Source organism: Falco punctatus, assembly GCF_963210335.1.
Source record: "Falco punctatus genome assembly, chromosome: 13".
Taxonomy (NCBI): Eukaryota; Metazoa; Chordata; class Aves; order Falconiformes; family Falconidae; genus Falco; species Falco punctatus.
Window position 1 is genome coordinate 6,205,351 of NC_137593.1, and position 22,698 is coordinate 6,228,048.

At 49.0% G+C, this 22,698-nt stretch overlaps 1 protein-coding gene across 4 annotated transcripts in view; it reads right to left on the minus strand.

Annotated features, from left to right (window-relative positions):
- The window catches only part of TNIK (TRAF2 and NCK interacting kinase), a 162,972-nt gene that overhangs the window by 114,963 nt on the left and 25,311 nt on the right, over window positions 1-22,698 (minus strand). For all 4 annotated transcript variants that reach the window (XM_080410540.1, XM_080410541.1, XM_080410538.1 and 1 more), the window contains exon 2: window positions 19,509-19,574. In XM_080410540.1, the coding sequence (XP_080266666.1) occupies window positions 19,509-19,574 (66 nt within the window). The remainder of the gene's footprint in view (window positions 1-19,508; window positions 19,575-22,698) is intronic.

The following is a 22,698-nucleotide window of genomic DNA, read 5'->3' on the forward strand; positions in this document are numbered from 1 at the left end:
CGGAGCTGCGATGCTGCAGTATTGCGTTCGCTTGGCTCGGCACACGGCGCGAGCGGCGCTGCCTGTGAGTCACTGCTCTGCACCACTCGCTGCCCGCTTCCCTCCCCTGCTAACTGGCTGAAGTATTATTTTTATTATTATTCCTCTCTCTTCTATACCAATCTCCCTCCTCCTCCTCCTCTTTTTTGACTCACTGGCTGTTTCACTGCCAGCCAAAATATCTTCTGCTTGAGGGAGGGAGCTGCGAAGAGCCAAAGCTAGAGCTGATGGGGGGCTTGCCAGCCCCAGCCCCCCACGGCCACAGCTGGAACGGGGACTTTTATTTTCCACTCATTCAATCACAGAAACTACTTGAAGGAGCTTTGCTAGTTCTCTTAAAGCTGCAATAACAAAGCAGGTTTTCAGCATTCGAATCACGACACTGACTGAGGCTCTAATTTCTCCATCAGCCCTCAGCTAACAGGACGTCTCCAGTCTCACCAGTGGGTTCCTTTGTGCAGGGACTCAAGTAACGTCTGGCACAGACTGAAGACATTCTTTTTCTTCTCCTTTCACCTTAATTACAGATATTTTTTTTAATATTAAACAGAGTTCACAGAGCCAAGACGGCTAAGCACCCCCACTGTGGCACTGCTGCCAGTACCGATGGCAACATGCCTGCCCAGAAGTTGATGGGAACATGTTCCTAGCGTTGCTCTTCAGACACTGTGGCTGAGTGCAAGTCTCTGCGCTACAAGCCCATTTCTCAGGATGATATTTGATGAAGACGCAGGCTGGGAACATGCTCCAGCCAGGACAGGGCGGACCAAGCAACAGCTGACATGGCCACCGGTATCACAGTTGGATGCACAAACGTGCCGGGGTTTGAAAGGGCAAAGGCATGTAAATCATCCACATTCAGTGTCTGCATAGGACCCACCACGTCCCAGCTTACAGGAAGAGAGCATGGCTGGCACCAAAGGTAAGCATTCATTGTGAACACACCATAAAAAGAGATATTTGAAGCTATCTGAGAAGAGCAGGTGCCACCCATCTCCAAACATCTGACAGATGCAGCTTAGGCAGACGCACACAAAGGCCTTAGGTCTCACCACCAGTTGAAAGGCAGCACCCTACAGTCAGTCGGGTAACTCAGCCTTATCTCCTCCCTGTCTCGGCTGCTGGCAGAGGGGTACGACTTGCTATCAGAAAGAGAGACTTGTCCCATTCCAACAGCTTACACAGGCCACAGGGACAAAGATGCCACCAGCAGAGCAGTCTGGCCAGGCTCTGCAGGAAGAGGTTTGCTGCTCCGACTGGCCACTGTGGTTTCCATGGTTGAGCTTTCATCCAGAAGTCAAAGCTGCCCGCATGCAAACTGAACCAAATCAGTTTTAAACACTAGCACTACAGTCACCTTCCTCTTTAGAAAAACGCTGCCCTTCACAGATGCCTTCTGCTTGTGGAGACCTACGACGTGTTCACACCCTCCATAAGAGGCCACAGCCAGTGCCAGGCCCTGCGAATGCACAGATTGTGTGTGACGCCACCAGAAACCATCCTGGGTCCAGGTAATCTGTGCTCACAGCTGCTCTCTCACTCAGCTCCCTTTTATCAATTCTTCAAAGTATCCCACGACGCTGTTAAATGTGATCTCGTCCCTTTGCCGAGCCAGTCAGAACACCATTTGTTAGCATCGATGCCACACTCGGGCAGGTGTTCTCTGCTGCTGAAGACAGACCAACATCTCTGTAGGATGTCAAGTCCCACAGGGAGCACAGCCAAACCTGCAGCTACTGAAAGGGCCGCCTTGCTCTGCACTATTTGCACCAGCAAAGCTCTTTAGAGGATGGAGCAACTGGAAAGCTCGTCCCTGCAGCTGACAGCATACTCTGTGCTGAATGTTGAACTGATGATGTGCTGAGACTCGTCTTTTTTTCAGCAGCAGTTTCGCCTTGATACTGACCCCAAAGCCAGTTTCTCCTTCCTTGAAGACTCAAGGTCAAGTCAGACCTTGGGAGCGGCCGAAAGCATCTGCTATAGGATGGTCTGTGCCCATATGGGGCACCTATCTCAGGTGAAAGGAATAATCTGGATATTTTAGCAACCGAGCTAGTGCCTAGCCGAACATATCCTGCAACCCCCGCGCCTCTTAACCTATTTGCTAAAACAGTGTTTTCTGCTTCAGTTGCACCTCTGCTTTTTCCTCCGGGTGAATCTCTCTTCTTCCACAGTATTTCCTGCACTTCCATTCCCTTTGCTAAAATCGGCAGTGTATCTTGTGGTAGCCCCTAATGTCGGGCATCAATAAAACATGGCCAGCCTCCCAAGCCTTTTGTTTTCCAGTCAAACATGCATTCGCTTTCGCCCTTTCAGTACTATTTTCCTCTAAGCACTGGCTCAGCTGGGGGACTTCTGCATCGCCGCTGCTGGGCTGACATCATTTAGATGGATGTTGTGGGACCAGCCACCCTGAGAACTGCCTTATTCCTCCATCAGAGGTGCTCATCCATTACAAGCATTTCCCTTCACATTTTCCTTCACCACTCCAGCAAAACATTAACATCCCCATCAGATGCATTATATTTGCTACACATTTTTAGGTATCTCTGCTCCACGCAGTTTTATTAGAAGCCTCTGTACCCATTAAGGCCTGAAAGAAACAGTGCCAATGGCCTTTTGTAGGTTAATCCACAAGAGATCAAGAGAGTGCAAGACATTCTGTCTATTCAAATTACTCATTTTACAGTATAACAGTATGAATATTAATATTGTCCATTGAAAAAGTGTGTTAATTAGGATGCTGGCAGTTTTCTGGACCACTGCCACCCAAAGTAAGCACTCAGGGGTACGTGACTATTCAAGCCACGGTCCCAAATGGCTGTTAATGACAGCGGCATGCTCAGTTCCACAAGAGCCGAGTAACCAAAATAATTAACGAGGGAACAGCCTACAGAGGGTTAATGTTAGTTATTTTTCCTCTACTAATTTCAGTTATTCCCCTTCCTAGAAAAACAGTATTTAACCAGACCACAAATAATTTGCATAGCGCACGTGTGCTAGCTGCTGGGAGGTTTTTAAGCAAACAGAACAAATGCCTCATTAATAACTAAGCGCCAAGAAATGCGGAAAGAATTTTGTGCCAGACTAGTGAAAACCCTAGTCATTTATTCTTCTGATGCTTGCCTCAAATTAAACAATACACTCCTTTGATAAGACTTGTTGGGGCAGATGACAAAATGCAGAAGTCAAGGTCCACGTACAGTACAAGAAGTGTACATACCTGGGAAGTTGTTTGAGTTCATACACAAATTTCTTACGCAGGTAAAGCTTCCACAAGCTCAGGGTGAGGCCTGGATGCTGGTACATTAATAGCACGTAGATGATCTTTAACAGATACGATATTCTCCCTTTCCAGTTTGTGTGTCTATTTTTATCCTACAGCATGGGTGTGGAATCTTCACCATAGCCTGCTGAGCTCAAGGTTAATCTTAGCTTTCTGCTAGCAAAACGAAAGGTCAGCTATGGACCAGACACCAGTAAGGTCTCCCAGATGCCTGGGTATTTATGGACCTGATGAACTGAGTGTCAGCAAGCATCTCGCCACCAAGGAAGCAAGCAGAGACGTGGTCCTGGGTACTGCTGACCCCAGGACACCACTACAGGTTCCCCAAAATGCTTGAGACTTGCAAACACATTTTTCTTCCACTATGGAATAAATTCCAAACTTTCTGGAGGTTTTTGCAAGAACGAGATTTGCATCAAGGGGTCCGATTTGAAGAAAAAAACCCAAAGGTTTTGTTTGGCTGTGGTCCCAAAGTGGAGCAAAACCGCATTAGACCCCTTGGACATTGCTTGTTCTGCTTCAGTGGAGATGTTTTCCTTCGGGATCACCAAGTTGGGCCATTGCCACAGTTATAAAGGGGTCAAGTCCTTCTACTTGGAGACGCTGTAGCCAAACCTGTTCTCACAGATTGGGGTTTCTCAGCATGGTTGGATGGACAAAACTTACACTATTCACCCTCTTCAACATATTAAGATACCCATCAGTCAAGAGATCCAGCTTTTCTTGCAGAACCTTCAGCAAAGCTTCCTAGCCCCATTTATCAAAGCATAAACTTGAAAACACTTGCCAAGACACACAAGGACTTCATTTTCAGAAGCTCTCGGCTCCCTGACCTGCTGCACATGTTAACCAAAGAAAGGTCTACTGGCACAGCTGCAGGTCAGGTCCCTTTTTGCCTCAAGGTAAACCAAGGCATCCAAAATTAAGGCAGATTTCTGCAAGTGTGGATAGCCAGGGCCTCTGGTTTTCAGATTCACAGCCTGACACACGGGGCTGCAGACCAGATTTTGCACGTGCGTGTACACGCATAGGCACGGGGTAAGAGAGAGGTTCAAACACAAAGAATTTTGGACTGTTGAAGACCATCAGCTGGAAGCAGCTGCAGAAACCTCTGATAATTCCCCAGGTTACTAAGTACTTTGCTGCTTAAATCTCTCCCTGGCCAGAGCTATCACTTGTCACCCACCAAAAGCTAATCCTCTTTTTTTCTGATTTTGCCTCTATCTTCTCTTCCCCCCTCACCATCTCTGTATGAGTGCAAAGCACCTTTTAATCATAATTTCAGATGTCCTTTTCATGATGCTGCAGATGTGTTATCTGCAGCTGGCAGTACTCACCACCTCTTTCTCCTTAAAGGTCACTGCTTGACCTTGTAACGGCTTCCATGCTCCAGCTTTAGAGGCTTTCTATTTGAATGGATCGCAAGCGATCACTTTTCTGTACCCATTATTAGCAATGAACCAGCTACCCAGAGAGCTCCTGCTTTGTGTTTTGGTTTGTTCCCCCCCCCCGCCCCCAAATGCAGCATTCTTCCCAGGCAGAGACATATTATGGCAATTCAGACACTGACAACTGTGTAAATCACACCCAGACAGAAGTTATTGATGACCTCATTCCAGTAAAGTATGAGATGATCAGACTGCCCCATGGTATTTTGATCATCTGAGAACCCTGAAATTGAAAGTCACAGGCTCCATTTTGCTTGGAAATGTAACAAAAGGCATTAACTATGACAAAAGGCACTTAGAGCATTTCTTTTAAATTATCTCATTTCACAACAGCAGTAACAAATACTCGCTTTCCTTTATTAATACACTCTCCTTGCCTATAACTGTTCTCATTTTTCTAATTTTGAATTAAAATGCTTTCAAGTTATTGATCCCTTCTGCTAGAAATCTTTTCTTCTGTTTTTATTAGTTCTTGTACACCGCCTAATTTCAACAATATGAACAGTGCATCCAACACAGCCACCTTTCTAGCAGACGCGTCTCCCAGGAGTTGACGTGATTAATCTCTGCCGCACAAGACAAGTCACGTTCTGCAGCCCCAGCTCCTCCACACTGCCGGCATGCTTACACCGCTACTCTCACATCTTTTATTAAATTAGGTAATTAGCTTATTTCTTCTTGAGTCTTTCCAAATAGGTTGTGAATGGTCACCAATAAGGGGGGAAAAAAAACCCCAACACTCCGAGTGTATGCTGGAGCTTTCAAGAGCATTTGCTCTTGCCCATCATTGGATTTCTCCCCACGGCAACTCACCTGCGGGCTCACGCAACCCAAGCGATATTCCCTACTATCGGAGTAGGGCTGAAGATAGTAATTAGCAGAGGCTACGGTACACGCTGGCGTAGCTATGCTGGGAGCCGCATCCCCTCCCCAGGGACGTGGGCTGCCCTTGCAGCCTGGCAGGGGCTTCTTAGACCCTCACCCGTGGGCACATGCCAGCACGAGGGACGGGGCCACACGCTGCCTCTTCCCCCACTGTATTTAAATCCAACGTGGTGACACACTGAGCCCTCTTCAAACACAACCCTATGATGGGTTTAGGGCTTTTTCTAGAAGAAAGGCGCCAGACTGGAAGAAGGCTGATCTACGGCACGTGGGCTAGCCCAAAATTGTGCTCTTACTGTCAGCCCTTTGGCTAACCCATGTCCCTCGCTACATGCCCTTGCCAGCTGCTGGCACCACTCTGCACACAAGCCTCTGCTGCAGAACAGCATGGGGAAGGCACCAATTTTCCTTGGCTGTGCCAATCTTCAGCTAACACAGGCAAATGCAAAAAAACCCCCAAACCAAACAAAACAAAAAAAATAACACCAAACCAAAACCCCAAGCTAGCCATCAGGGAGAAAAAGGCTGCAAGCTGGAGGTGCAACCCTGGGCGAACAAACTTGCCGTGCATTCTCTGAGGCAAAGCTAAATGCAAACGATTCACAGAGCCCAAGTCAACCCAGGCCAAAGACGCACGCAGGCAGCTCAACAGCCAGCCTCTCCCTGCCCCCAGTGCCCTTCCTCGAGCAGAGAGCTGTAACCAGAATCTCCCGTGCCCGGCACAATCCGGCACTGCAGCACAGCAGCACATGTGCAAATCCATTTACAGTCCAAGGAGTTACAGGGTGAAGCCAGCGTGAAGGAACAATCCGTCCCATCCATGCCTGCTTTTAAAGGCTAGACAGGCAGCAAACTTCAAATCCAACCGTTCCCATGAGGGCTGAACCCTGTGGGCAGTGGTCACTGCCATGGGGGTGGGCACGCCCCAGACCACAGCCTGGCCGAGCAGCTCCCCTGTGGTAGCCACAACCCCCCAAACCCCAACTGTGCGGATGCTGAAGGCAGAGTACCCCAAACCACTGCCAGGGCTCTTCTATCCCAACAGATGCTGTTCTTGGTCAATTGAAAAAACATGAAAAATAGCAGAGGAGCTCTTTCAGCAGCCATTCGAGCTCATTACTTGGCTGCTGTAGGATTTTAAGCAGATATTGAGTGTTTTCTCTGTGTCTGGGAGGACTCACCCCAACTGGGAGGGCTCATCCCAACAAAAGGATGCTGCCCTTTGGAAACAGGAATAAAGACTTTTCTGCATTTTGGGCATTTTTAGGACTACAGCAAACATGATTTTTGCAAAGTCCAAAAATGCAATTTTACATTGCATTTCAGGTGCCTGCTCCTCTAACACAAATTTCCATTTTCTTTTGCAAACTACTCCGCGAGTTAGTCCTATTGGCATTCAGATACACAATTTGCAATTGATCTGGAACAGGCTATTTACAAAAATTCTGCTGAATTGGCTGTCTTTCTATTAGCTACGTAGAGAAGAAAAGCTTTGGCCTCCATCCTGGACCTGCTGAATTAAAGTGTGAAAGAGAAAATGTCTGAAGCACAGGAACACAAAGGCATTTCCACTGCGTACCAGCAGTGCTGCTCACTTCTGCTATAACCATAATTGCTCTAACAAAACAAGAAACTAATGGCAAGTCCAGTGGTATTTGCAATTTTTCCTAAGTCCTGATAGCTGCTTACATGTGAATTTCTACTTCTGTAAAACACAAAGATGCATTTCCAGCCTTCCATGTTGTCTGAAAGTGCTCCAAACTCTAAACAGGTTTTTATGCACCAGGGAGGAGGGAGGTTGGCTGGAGACTTCTGAATGCTCAAGTAATATACTCAATGAGGCATCGTATTCCCAACTCATGGTTTTGCTCAGGGACAAATTGCAACACCAAGCAAAGTATTAGCATAAAGACTTATCAACTGAAAGATGTGCCGGAGCAGAAACATCCCATCTTTTCAAGAGGGAATGCAAAGCAGAGAGGGGGGGGGGAAAAAAAAAAAAAAAAAAAAAGAGAGAAAAAAAAAAAAAAAAAAGAAATAAAAAGAGAGAGTAAGTTGGAAGGACTGGAAAGATGAAATGGCTCCCTGTCTGCATCCCACCACTGCCAACGTGGGGCTGGCCCCAGAGACTCTGGCAGAAGAGATGAATGTCTCTCCCAGTACATCTCCTTGGCTTGCTGGGCCTCAGCTCTGGCCTCAGCAGTGTGCTGGAGCCCAGGGATGCTGGTGCTGGAGCCCAGGGATGGCACCAGCTGCTCAGCACTTCGTAGGGATTTTTTCTTTGCCACAGAGAAGTGGTGAAATACTAGGATTAAAACTAGTAAGTCTGAACAGGGATATACAGGTGTCAGAAAACACAGCCAGAAGCCTGAGCAATTCAGGAAAAATGGGACTGCTCCCATGAATGTCCTATTGCAGTGACTTGCTTTTCTTTCTGCTCCAGCTTAATTCACAGTAGGGGTAAGTGCAGTACTGCTCACCGCGGCCATGCCTCAGTCCTGGCTCTGCAGGGACAGATCTGTCATGTGGAGTTTAAAAGAAAGAAGCTTAAAAGAAAAATCTGCTTAAACTTGGGCTTTTTTGTCACTGAGGTTGGCGTGTTCAACCTTTCCTCAGCCACAGCCACCTAAAAGTTTGAGCTTTTTTAAAATGCAAACCAGCACTGCCACACAAGATGCTGACCCAAGGGCTGGCATGCAGCCCTACCAGCCCAGTGCCCTGGCTGTTACACCCACACCGGGAAAATCCAGGATAAATGGACAGAGAGAAGGAGAGACCTTGGAACAAGATCCAAGCTTTCATTTCCAACCCTCTGCCTGGCACATCGACCACTACTTACCATTACAACAGGGTTTCTGCAGGAGGAGCTCAGATGAGAGCTCAGCAGCAGAGGCTCCCATCCCATCCCATCCGGGCCCCCACCAGGAATTGCTTGCCCAGATGGAGGAACTACCCTGAAGTTCCATAACAACAGTTATTTCAAAAAACCACAATGCCAACCTGTGAGGAACAAATCACACCTTTAACTAATAAGGAGGCATCCATGAGTTGGTGGTTTTTTTTTTTTTTAATGCAGCTGTTTTTTACTGTACAAGCCTGATCTCATTTGATCTAGATACCATGCAGACAAACATAAAATACATTTATTCACACTGACCCTGTTAATAACTATTCCTTGAGGGAGCAGAACAGTAACGAAGTAACACTATTTATTTGGAACTCAATACCTATACTTACTGAAAAAATATCCCAACCCAGCACTAGGTGGGAAAAAAAAAAAGTTACATTAAGCTAAGGCAACTGCCACTGAAATGCAATCAGACAGGAGCACGGTGCATCCCCTGTTCCCTGCAGCCGAGGTGAAGCATCATCTCCAGCGGCAGACGCATGCTGCGCTAATGGGCCTTGCCCAGGTAAGGTGCTTCTGCCTCTTGATCTTTAGCGCCTGTGGAGCACGCACAGCCTCCAGACAGGGCTTGTGGGCAGCTTTGCAAAATTAACTATGGACATCTGAAATCCAAATCTGTCCTTCATGCAACTCCCTCCCCTCCACCGTTCCCACGTTTAAACACATTGGGCTGATTTACCTCCCTGTCCCTCTTTGCACCTGTACGCTCAGGTCGTTTCAAGCATCATTTGCCATCTTCACAGTGGATTAAAAAAACCAAAAAACAAAACAGTAGCAGTGAGTGACTGTGTCTTCCCTCCGTTGCGACATAGCAGTAACAACAACAATAAAATAATAATAATAAAATTATTACAAAGACCTGCAGAAGGTTATTCATTTTGGAAAGTTACTGCCACAGGTTGCAAGCACGCCCATAAAACAGCGGAAACCAGGGCAGAGCAGCATCCCTCCCACTGCAGGGTGCTCCTGCTGCCAGTGCTGCTGTGGTCCCTTGATGAAACCCTCGAGCCACGCTACTGATGTAACCCAACAACCCAGGGGGTTCCTACAGCCCCTCCGAGTCCAACCGCCACGCTCAAGCAGAGAGTCACACCAAGAGAAGGACCACCAGCCCCAACCCAACACCTAGATTTCTCATCCTCCTGCAGACCTGCGGGCCACACCTGAGTCTCCTGGGTGCATCCCATGCTTCTCACCCTTTCTGCTGGGAAAACTAAGGCAACACGTGAAGGAGCATTTACCAACACTTCTTTAAAAGCACTGCCCTGCTCCAGTGGAGAGCAAGATATCTTGGAGGAAGAAGCCTAAGAATACAAATAATGCTTGGGACATCAGCACACAGGTCTATTGCCCAGCCGAGCCCAGCAGCAGGTGACCACTGGCAGGGAGCAGGGTGCCCCAGGCTGTGCAGCACCGAGCACACAGGCAGGGATGCTCCACACCCACGGGCAAGCACTGAGCCCCGCATCCCCACTGGGGCACAGGGAGAGGGGTGGCCACAGCACCTGGCCTTGCACCTGGTGCCACACAGGACTCCCTGGGCTGAATCGCCACAGCTCGTGCTAACGAAGGCTCAGGCTCCCCACGTCCCTGCCAGCTGGTCACAGCGCTGCCTGGAGCCCGAAAGTGACCTCCTTCTCAGCCACCTACGCAGGGAGCCCAGGGAGACAGGGGCTGGGTGACAAGCGCAGCACGGTGGGGACATGGGGATGGAGTTGGTCTCTTAGTCACACACTTCCATGAGCACATTCAAATGCAAGAATTTAGAGACCTAAATGCACCAAAAAATTTAAAGACGTAAACAAAAAAAAATTATGCCAATCTGCCATTCTTATGAGAGGGGAGGAAAAATCCCACAACATTTGGAAGCAGGCTGTGTTTGCTTGGCACTTTCCATCTTTAGGTAATTAGTGTAAAGGGCTTCCCAGGTAAACCTAAGAATAAACTGCAAATTTCAAGAGAGACACTTCTCTCTGCAGCAAGCCTTCAAAGCGTAACCAGGGGAAGATGCAGAGCTCCAGCTGGCTCCCCATAGGCACTGCTTGCCTTCAAGTCTCCAGGGTCGGCCGCAAGTCAAGCTGCATCAAGATTTGGAAAAATGTAAAAAAATGACAAGCAAGAAACATCTCTGAAGACAAACACTCCAGCATCTGTGAATGCCTCAATGGACTAAGCTTTACAGGCTACTGCTCCTCCTGTCCCCTCCTCTAAACTTTCCAAAAAGTCCTCTCCTGCCTTAGCTGAGAGTGGCACCTTCAGAGCTGGGAAGAACAAAATGCCTCCCAGCTCCAAAACCTACTTTTCCATACTTCTTTAGACTGTTTTGCTCAGCTGACCTACTAACAGCTGCTGTGCTGGGCTCCTCTGGGAACCAGCCTCACCCCCAAGCTTTTGTTTTCAAAACGCTGGTGCTGGGGCACCTAGCACACCGTCTCCTCATAGATGGCTTCCCAGTGCGGGTACCACCAAGCAGCTCCCAGCTCTGGCCAGCCCCATCTCCCCAGGTATCTGGGTGTCACCCGGCTTCTGATTTTACGGGGAGAAGGGTGAGGACAGGGACAGGGGAGAATAGAGGAGACATTTAGCAAAGGTGACCTGACAAGTTCACAGCAGCAAGGACTTGGCCCTAGGTTGCCTGTACACTGCGCTAGGCTCCCATTCACTAGATTAAGTCTATACTCCTTAAATACCATAAACAAGTTAATAACAACAAAAACCAGCAGGTACCAGCTTCTACTTAAGAGCAGGATGCTCCTCACCTGTTGCCCTGTAGCCCAAGGCTACTATTAGACCAACATACTCCAACAGTAAATGTTCTTTGTAACCCACCCAGGCCTTACAGCACCCATACCTCAGCCTCATAACATACTACACGCTACCGTAAGGTACTACAGTGAGCAATGAAAGCTTCAGTGGGACGAGAAGCTGCACCTCCTGAAAGGGAAAGTGATGCTCCCACATGCAATAACCCCGACTCTGAAAGCTGGCCATTTCCTAAGCAGCTCCCCCCGCAGCCCCACCTCCCAGGTTCAGCAATGCAGATGGGAGCTGGGTGCCCAAGCACCTCACCAGGAACTGCCCCAAAGAGCCTGGCCAAAACAAGGGACTCGGAGCAACCTCAAGAGTGGCTGCACAAGCACAGACCAGCCTGACAACTCATGTGGACCAATTCCTCCTGGGGCGCTCGAGACATCTGGGCAGCAAGTCGTCTCAGACACAGACAGGTATGTCTGCCCTCATCTCTGCCTTACCAGACCATTCTGCTGTGGCTCTGCTTGCACAGCCACCCATACAGCAGCGCTGGTCCACAACCATGAAACCTACGGATACTGGGGCTACCGAGCCAACCAGTGAATTGGTTTAAATGTCCTCACAGAAGACCTGAGAAAAGACAGGTTTGAGTTCCCAGTCCAGTCACTCCTATGGGACAGAAGGTGGTACTGGACATGGTGCTTGCTCACACCCTGTGCAGAGCAGGTGCTTGCACAGAGCATCTTCTAATCCCCACAAGTCAAGTGGAAGGCTCTCCCTTCTATTCCTATCCACGCCTGGCACCCACACCACCAGTGCTGCAAGACCCAACACCACTTCCCCATGCTTTCTAGCACACCACTGGCTTTACTTAGCATCATCAAAGGTAGCATTTTTTCCCCCCATGCCATTGCAGATATATTTTTTGCGCAGTATTTACAGAAGCAGAGCATCGAGCAATGCAAGGGAGAGTGGGCAAATGTCACTTCACAGATGCATCGGTCTGCTCCCGACCTTCACCCTGCCCTTTCCCATCACAAAATCCAGAGGGGTGGAAAAAGAATAAAGCTTAAAAGAGAGGTAATACAGGATCATTTTAAATCACCTTTTGTAACCTGCATTCTATAGGACTCAAATGTAAAAAGCACCTTTCCCTTATATTATTCAGAAAGCAGCAAAGTTAATGTGACATATTGGTGCGTAGGCGTGTGGGGGCTGGTTTCTTGGGGGGAGGGAGGGAGGGCTGAGGGCTCTCTGTGTTTCAGAGAAATGAAGCAGCACAAGATGTACCAGTTGCTCTGGTAACAAAGCTTTTCCTCTCCCCCACCCCCCCTTCCTTTTTTCCCTTTTTTTTTTTAAAAAAAAAAAAAAAAAAAAAAAAAAGTAAAACATCATTTTAAGCATTTTCCAGTCAAGATTTCCTTGCCTGCATGGCAAAAACAAGTCCCCATTTAGGAAACGTACACACCCCATTTGAGTCAGCAAGGAAAGGACCTTCTCTTCTAGAGAAACATCGCAGGGAAGCTGATAAATTGAGGTCACCCGTTTTCCTTCTGATAATGCAAGCACGTGTTATTGCATACCGGGATGGCAGGCCAGCCCCTTCCCGCGACCCAGCAAGAGCTGATAAAAGCCCAGCACCACCCGGGAGCCGGTGCCTACGGGAGCAGGAGAGACCCCCGCCCCAGCGAGCACCCTCACACAGCAGCACTGCTGTCCTCTCTGCCAGCACAGGGAGCCATCCCAGCGGAAACAACGGCTTAATATTTAATACTGTGCTTGTAATACGGAAGGATTATAAAGCAGCTTTTAAGTCTCGTAAATCCATTGACACTTCCACGGCCCTTATGCGACCTTGAAGATGCCAAGCAGCCGGTGCCTGCCCACGCGGCCCCATATCTGGACATGGATGGGAGCAGTCCCAGCCACCACCAAAGCACCCCAGCAGAAAGAGCAGCCCTGGACAAGGCTCAGCTCCGCGCTGTTTCCCTGCTCTGCTGCCCCAGCGGGCCAGAGGCAAAGTGCCTCCCTGTCTCAGCCCTATGGAACAGGCTCTTAGCGCAGCACCAAATCACAGGGAAAGCCATGCGACTCCTCAGATCAGAAAGGACCAGCCCCTCATGGGTTTTTGCCTCAGCTTCAGCAATTGTCAGACCACGATGAGGGATGGCTATGTGCATACATGTACATGCGGTTACACTCAGCCTGCCCTGTCATGCAGCAAAAGCAAGCTCTGAAGAGGCTGAAGACAAGAAGGACCCAAAGCTGAGGATACAATGCTTGAAGAACTTATCTGGCTCAAGTCACATCCAACCTCATGACACCACTGTTCACTTTATGAACATCAAGAAGTTGCAAAAAGGGAAACGCTTACAACGTGCCTTCAAATGCAATAGCTGGCTGTCTAGGGTTAGAGCTGTTGGTTTAGATTGCAAGATATGGAGCTCTGAATTGCTTCGGCAGCCCACGAAAATGAGCATCAGGTGCCCTTGGCATGCTCAGGACCACCACACAGCAGCCACCGCTGCAGGACACGTGTTTGGACCAGGGGTGGCCAGCAGCATAACCCGCTCCACAGGCAGCACACGCGGTTTGCATGCATTCAGCCCGGTCTCTTGAGCAAGGCACAGCAGTCAATCTTCAGCTATAAAAGCTGTGTATGTAAACTAAGATTAATTCTTTACAGCAACAATCCCCAGGAAATATTAATTGCGTGCAGCATGGTAACTTCTTCCACACGGCTAAAAGCAACAGTGATTAATTATCAAACTATTGACCATTAGCCTTTCACAAAGAGGCACAATAAAACAACTGATTATTAAAAACAATTAATGTCATTCTTGACTCAGGCTAATTATCTGAACTGCTAATAACGACCCAGGCAACTGCAGAGCCTCTGTTCTCACCAGGGCTGAGGCAAGGGCCCAGCGCTTCAGCAGCAGCGGCCGGGCTGAGCCAGACCTCAGGCAGGCTAAACACAGCACAGACCTCAGATTAGCTATTTTCTCACACCTCCCCTCAAAAAAAAAAAAAAAGTAAAAAAAGTAAAAGACAGACAGAAAAAGCTCTTCTAAAAGCTTTTCTTTAGCATATTCATCTGCTACCCCACCAGCCTGCAGCACTGGGATGCTCAAGGGTGTCACAAGGAAGGATGCTGCTGTGCAGGGGAGCACACGGGAGAGCAGGACATGAGTTATCCCTCCTCATTCAGCACCTGCAAGCTCCGGGACACCATTACTGAGAACAGGCTTTTGCCCAGGACCATCTCAGGGGTTTGACTCAAGGACCAAAGCATCCCAGCAGTTCTCCAGATGCTCCCAGCCCTCCAGAACAGGCGATCTTGAATTTCAAATGTTTTATTCACTCCGTCATACCCACACACCTCAAAATCTTGACCTACTGGGTCAAACCAGGGGGTTTGCCTCCAGGGTGGATCAGTCCTGGCTTCTGGCAAATGCTAGCTGGGTAATAAATAAATAAACCCTGACAAAAGACCTTGAGATGCCTTTCTTCCTTTTCCCCCCCCTCCATGTATTGTACCCCAGACAGACACTACAGTGCAACAAAGAGCAACTGCAAAAACCATGTCCTCTTCAAACGGCTGCCTAACTTGGACTGGCAGGGAACAGGGACAGCCCGTGGCCAGGCGCCCTGCCAGGAGGTGGCTGGTGGCACCCCGAGGGGGCTCCCAGGGGGGACCCCTGCTCTGCCCCATCCTGTGATGATGATGGAGGAGCTCCCTGGGGAGCCACAGCTGTGAGACTTGTGGCTCGTGGATCCCACACGCTCTAAATTAGAGCGCAGAATACTGCTGCCTAATGGCTTAGTGATTATATGGCATTTACCAGCTAATTAAACAATCAATAGTTATTGTGCAGTTATGGAGTTAGCCCACAGTACTGTATCCTGTACCTTGCAAAATAAAGCCTTGCTAAAGCTGTAAATGGAGAGCCACATCCCCAGGGCACCAAGCAAAGCAGCACTTGGCGTTAATGACCATTGTCCTCCTGGAATGGTTGGGAAGAAGCACACAAGGATGTAATCTCATTGTCATTTATTACCCTGTTCAAAGCTGCAAAGCTATAAAAGATGAGAGAGGCAAAGTTACCATCTGACCTATTTACTGATTATTATTTTTTTTCTGCTATTTGCTAAGGCTTGCATCAAAATCCTGCTTCGGTAACACTGTGCATGGGCCAGCGTGAACACCCATGGCTAAGCAGGTCTAAAACGACTGCGGGATTGCTTTGGTTTTTAACGTTTTCAGTGCACAATAAGCAGTCCACTGCATGTCTTCCCCCAGCTCTGTACAGATCTGTTGGAAAGGTACTGCTGAGTAACCTACAACCTAGTATCCTTTTACTTTCAGCCTGCGTATTTATTGGTGTTGGATGCGCCAGCAGTTGTGGCCCTGATGCTGAGATTTATCAAGGCAATCTAAGCGCACACAGTATTCTAAGAACTTTTTGCTTGCTCTCTTATGCAAAGTAGAGATAAGCAGTAATAATAATTTTCTGGAACACAAAAGCAGCATTTGCTCACACTTTAGATAATGCTCTAAAGGGTCTTAGTGATTTTTGTGTTTACACTTTTGCATTCAGCCACTAGCTACCTGCTAAAAATGTGAGGTAATGGCTGTATTCCCCAAGTGCAACTCATCATACTCCCGTTAGCCATTTCTTTAAACGCCTTAAATGGAAAAAAAAAAAAAAAAAAAAAAAAAAGACAATTCAAGGACAAAAAAACCCAACACTACTACAACAATGTCTGGCCCAGGAGCTAGCAGGCTCTCAGCCTTTTATCAAAAACAGTTTACAATCCGTAACATTAGATGCAAGATGATTAAAAAATAAAGAAAAGCTTCTGATTCAATTAGAGAGATAAACCATCACCGGTGCGCTCCCTCACTGAAATAAAAATCAAGCTATTCGCAAGACATTGTTAAGCTGCAAACAAGGAACATTATTTCTCTCTACAGTTACCTAAAGCAAAGAGCTTGTGGTTGGGGTTAGAGGACAGCAAGCAGAGCGGGTCACTGCTGAGGGCTCCTGCCGTGTTCAGGTGTCACTGGGGTATGGCCAGAGCTGGGAAGCACCAAGCTGATGTCTTAACCTGCAGTCCTGAGCAAAGAAAGGCCCCGACTTGAAAATACAGGGATCAATCCAAGCAAGTTACTTTTGCCTCTGGAGCACAAGCCTCACAGAGGCTTTGATTTACACAAGCACTGTGTACCACCTGAAAGGGATCTTCAAACCACGACCCAGAAAGCAGGATCAAAGCAACCTGTACAGCAAGCTTCACCCCAGTGCCCATGCTTCAGCAGAGGGAAGACCTGGCCAATACTTTTCTCCTACAAGCAAGGAGAAGGCCTGTGCTGTGGCAAGGGCTCCCCAGCCTCTCCAGCACAGCAGATCCTAGGGTGGGCTCCATGAACCTCTGATGGCTCCCGTTACTGTGGTACCACCAGACATTTCTCAGGCTCCCAACCTTGTCACAGGCTGCAATATTATTCAGTCATCAGAACAGCGTAACTGTGCACTTTATCCCATGGGATCAATGGGAGGTTTGCACCTTGCACGTGTCCCTCCACGTCCTGGGCAGGCTAGGGAGTTACCACCAGGACACCTGTAGTCTCCAACACAAATATGGACATGCAGCAGTGCTAGAGCTGGCTGCCAGCTCAGGTTTTCCAGGGGAAACATCAGGGCTGCAGTCCTGTAGCACACTAACATAAGATACTCTCCCCTGCCTGCAAGAAGTATCTCACTTCTGCCTCTCCCCAATGGGAAAGCTGCCCTTCTTGCTTCAGAGAGGGACCAGCCATGCAAAGAAGAGGTGATGCTCACCAGGTGACTGCTCCTGGCTGAGAGCAAAGGGGCTGGACCTGCAAAGCTCAGGCTAAGAAGACAGCACCAGCACAGGCACCACAATGAATTATTCCCTCCACATCTGAAAATACAACCAGAGGCACACACAGCCTTTAAGAGGACAGCAATGGTGTACCTCGGGGACCGCCAGAACAGAGGGGTGCCCTCAACCCCACCTGAGATGGGTTTGAAGTGGTGGCGGAACAACCATCTAGTTACACAGGACGCTGCTCCCGGGCATGGACCACTTCTAAGGGCTGTTTTAGAATGGAGCCAGAAGGTCTACATGTCTTGAAAGATGATCCATGTGTTTTGCTGCAAGAAATAAATACAGCAGTGGTATCTGGAGGAAAAAAATCACAGGGATCTTATTTCCGTGCTGAGTTTAGGGTGGGACACCATAAACAGTTACGTATGCTTTATATCAAAGTCCCCTTTTGTTTACAGGGTGAGCGCTAGTCCAAGACTTTAGTTTAAGGGAGCTCGGAAGCCAGTCTTAGCCTGAACTCATACCTCAATACTTACTAATTCAGTTTGGAGAGCAGCGTTCCCCCCTCCACCCCCATCGCCATCCCGCCTGGCACCGGTACCAAGTAAATCACCAAGGACAATCCGATTACTCCAGCAACTCAAAAATAGTTAAGAGGAGGATTTTTTTCTTGTACAGCAGGATAAAAAGGCAACCCAGATATGTTCACCTCCTGGAAAGCTGACACTTGGATGTTTCTGGGTGGTTTTTCCCCCACTCTGAGGTAACACAGACACACCAAAAGAATCAAACACAGCAAGAGGAAACCAAATCAGCAGAGCCCTGCAACCGGCAGTGCCAGCACCAGCTCGCTTATTTCCCTTTTCTGCTCTCCACAAAAACATGACGCTTTCAAAAGGCCATTAAAAGGCGCATAGTTTCCACTGATTGTTAGAAATATGCACCAGTTAAAATTAGGTCACCCTCTACCATTATTTTAGCAGCTGAGAAGAAAAACAGTTCAGAAGGGAGCTCCCATGGTGGGGAGCGTGCAGTGGAAAAACCCTTCAGAGGGGAAGGGTCCCAGGAATATAACCTTGATAAGAACAGTTTTGGTGTGGGATGTTTCCCCTTCCCCCACCCCTTTTGTTTTTTTTCAAATTCATTCCAGTTCAAAAAATCACACATTCAAAACTCCAGGAGTTCCAGTTCATCTTCAGTTCGCTTCAGTCCCTCTGTCTTCATACTGACGGGATTAGCCTACAGCAGCAGGATGGGGGAACCAGAATCCAGAACAAATATTTACTGACAGGTAGCTTTTTAAGCACCCTTCTCTTCTTCTCTTCAGCAGGGGCAGCTTGCTGTCTCTTACCACATGACAGGCAAGAACTGTGCCTCCAAAGTGACAGAGTAAGAGCACATGAATATATTCTTTTTTATAGTCAAAAGATAACACGAGCGTGATGGGCAAACAGGATCTCTGTGTGCACACATACACGAGCACACGTATAGACAGAACTTGTGCCTGTGTATACAGATGTTTTTGGGAGAACCAGGCCCAGGGGAGCTGCTGTCTCCCAGGAGACCAGAAATATTTGGCAAACTCCTTGTGCTATCATGACAAGAAATATCTCCCCACCATATACGAAGTGCAGATAAGCCTAGACTTCAAAACAATTCAATCCCTCCCCAACCCCACAAGAATCCTCCACAAAAAGACCCCACCAAGATGACAAATTCTGGAAATCCCCCAAGCTAAGATGTGTTTGGAACAGGTGATGTATATTTAGCAGAGGGGGGATGTTTTAAATATGCCTGTAAAGAAGTTCACGGCTTTAAAATGATGTTTTCCACAGTCCCCTCACTATTCATCTGGAGAGCTGCTTTTAGATGCTTATAGAAATTTAATGCAAGCCTATTGACTGTTGTGTTTTTAATCCTGCAGCAGGTTTGTGCCGGTGGAAGGGCGGCAGCCAGCCCGTGCATGAGCAGAGCACTAGACTGTAGCAAACTCATTTGGCAGCCTATCGCAGCTGTAAACTCGGCTCTCAGAAGAGATCGAGATTTATCTATTAAAGCGCAGACTTTTCACTCCCTCTTCATCATATAATCAATAAAAAGTAACTGGGGGGAGAGAAAAAGGCGATTTATTTTTTAGTGACAGTTTCAGAACTAATATGAATTGCTTATTATAAGAGCTGTGTGCACCACACAGTACTTGCACGCAAGACCAAAAAGCCAGAGTTCAGCAAGGCTTCTTGTCAGGGCTGAAACAAGCCAAACCCAGCCAAGACGATGTGCTGGGATGCTCCATGTTCAACACACGGCCAAGGCAAACTTCAGGTGGAGCCCTTACCTTATAGACTTGCCCATAGGTACCATTGCCAACAAGCTCCACCAGTTCAAAGATTCCTGCGGGATCCTAGGAGAAAAGGAAGAAAATATATATTTACGCGTTTCCGCAAAAACATACATTTAACAAAGACAGATCAACATTTCACTGACAAACACTCCGAGTGTTTTAATTTTTTTCAGGCAGCCCAGGGATCAGCACTGCAGTGACGATGAGCAGACGCGCGGCACCGCCCCAGCAGCAGCCCAGCCAAGCCGTGCCGGCACGGGCAGCTGCAGCACTGCCGGCAGCACAGCTCTGCCCACCCCCAGCATCTGGGCTGGGAGATACCAGGCTGGTGCCTCTGAGCGAGCACTGATCCATTTCACCATCATCTGCTTGAAATTGGAATGCTCAGTGTATGTTTTAAATGCAATTATTTGCTATGAAAACAGGGCGGGGGGGTTATGTATCCGTTTTGGAATAAAACAAGCTAACTGGCAGGATGCAATTTTGGGGCTCAAACCAGGGTTTTCCTGCTCTGTTCCTAAGGTCAGCAGCATTAGCGTTACTTGGCTTAAATGTCACTTTGGGTTTGGTGCATCCTGGCCCTTGACATTCTGGTTTGTCAACTGAGACAAGCAGATGTAGGGCAGTGCCACACAAGGACACAATGATTTGGAAGGTGGCACGAAAGCACCAAAACCCGTCCCCAGACCCCCAGTCTGCACCCAGCTAGGGGAAGGGCAGTCACACACACACGGAAACTGGAGAGCATCGCCGGCACAGACAAAAGATGATGCAAGCAGAGAGGTACGAGGGAGAGTGGGGAAAGAACAAACCAGCGCTGCTATTTTCTCCTCTCGGTGGGTCTTCCCCTTCCAGGAGCTTTATTTATATGTACTCTTCCGCTCCTCCTCCTTCTCCTATACTCATTGCTCCCGTTTTGGATGGCGCAAGCCCCCTGGAAGCCGGTGGATGCAGGCATCCCAGCATCTCGGGGGTCTGTGCACCCCTGCAGTCACCCAGCCCACCCACCCGCAGCACGGGTGACCCCGGCTCCCACCACCCAACCTCCCCTGCTGGATTTTGAGTCATTTGAACTATCAAACAATCTGGCATTCCAGTGAGCAAAGGGCTGCCAGTTGTGATCCGAGAGGATGCAGATGGGTCAATAAATGGCTCTAACACGCAAAGGAGGATCAGCCGGCAGCACTCCTTGGGAGACAGGAGAGGGACAACCACCACCACATTACAGACACAGAGATTTCATTCATGACAAAGCCCACATCAGCTCAAGATGACCTCTGCATCCAAAAGTCAAACACTGGGTCTTTGTGAGCAGCTGAGAAGCAAGGTTCAGCATATTGGCAATGCCGCAAGTAAATTAATCCAAGTCTTGACGTGACCGAAGCAGCTTTCCACCCAGCCAAGAACACGCGCTGCCACGTACCTGCCGGGGTTCGGCACACCTCTGTGGCAGAGTCACAGCGAACCCTCTGATTACCCCTCACATTTAGAAATGCCACATCCCACTTCTGCCTGTTTCTCCCATCACACCCGCAGCTTCCTCAGGCTGCAGCATGGGAAGCCCCGGGGAGCTCCGAGGGCGAGACCCCCAGCTCAGCCTTCGGTGGGACCACCTGCAGCCAAGGGCAGGGAAGCTGTGCTGGGGAAGGCTCCCAGACCACCGAGGACACATCTATCCTGATGCAAACATACCCCAGCTAACCTTCAGCTGGGCACTCGGGCACCACGCATGAAGCTGTGGCACAACAGGTTTCTAGCATGCAGCATCTCGGCAGGGTGCGGACAGCCTGTGGCTTCACTGCCTTGGTACTAGGCAGGGAAATGCCACCAACAGATGGGAAAGGGAACGGGGGGTACACCGGGTTTCCACACTGGGTGAGAAAGGATGGGGGGAAACGTGGCAGCAGCTGCTGTTTATTTTTTTGAGTTTCTTTCCTAAGGGTTGTTCTCTGCAGTGCTGAAACTCTGAAAGAGGCTTTTCCAGTGCTACAAGTATATCTATTTTTGAATATTCACCAGAAGCAAGCTGTGCCTAGGACAAACGACCAGAAGGTTTGAAGAAACATCCAGGGATGCAGTTGGCCATTACTGATAAAAATAACACCCCTTTGCAATGTGTTTTCCAACATCTTTCCACAAAGACGCCAATCAAAGAGTACCCCATCCTGCCATCCCAAGTCACCTCACTTGCACATGCCCAAATGTCAGACGTGGCATGGCTCCATCAGGTTTACCATCTACCACCTGGTTGCAGACCTGCCAGCCCCATGCCTGCCACCACCCCACTGTGGCCCAGAGCACCTCGTGCACTGGGAGGTCTTTTCCCCACCGCTCCCACCACCCACAGCTCCTGCTCCACAGCAATTTCTCTGCTGCTTCTTCCCCCCTCCATCCCATTTCCTCTCCACATTTTTCCAGAAGCATCGCCAAGGTAACTGGGCATTTTGCAGCGCGAGGCTGAGTGACACTTCTCCCCTGACTGCTGGCACAAGCAGCCCCATCTCAGCACAGCCATGGCAACGCGCCGGCAACGCCGGCAACGCACTGTCAGCCAGCAAAGGGGCTGACCTCTCCTCCTGCCCTCCTCAGCCTCGCTTCTTCAGCGGCAGCAGGCAAAGGGACAGCCCTTCCGCCCAACTACCACTGTTAGTGCCCAGGAGTAATGTGTTGTTAATGGCCCTTCCAGAAAATACACAGCAGAGGATGGGGCGGGCAGGGGAGAGGGGGGAATATTCTGCTTTCCACTGGCCTCTCCTGGACTGGCTCCTACATAGGCAAGAGCTTTGCATCTTAATAGCTGCTGGGGAATAAGCTGTCCCTGGAATCAGGGGCACACTCTGCCCCTTCCACCCTGCAAAGTCCCTGCTGAGATGCTTCAGGAGGGTACCAGAGTGTCGTGACAGCAGCTCCAGCAGGAATGGGCAGCGAGGGAGGAAAATACAGTGGCACATTGCACGGGGGCTTTTGTGTTAGCCAGGGGAAAAGAAATCCACCCTGCAGAGCCCCGACCAGGACCAATCCTGGCCAGGCAGGGAGTAATCTCAGACCAAATATAGCCCGTGCTGCAGATCACGGCTCACGGCAGCGTGCTGGGTTGCACTTGGCTGGGGGTGGCCTCAAAGCTCATTACAGACAGCTGCTTCCAGCCCGGCACCTACCACCTTCTGCTGATGCCCTCTCCCCC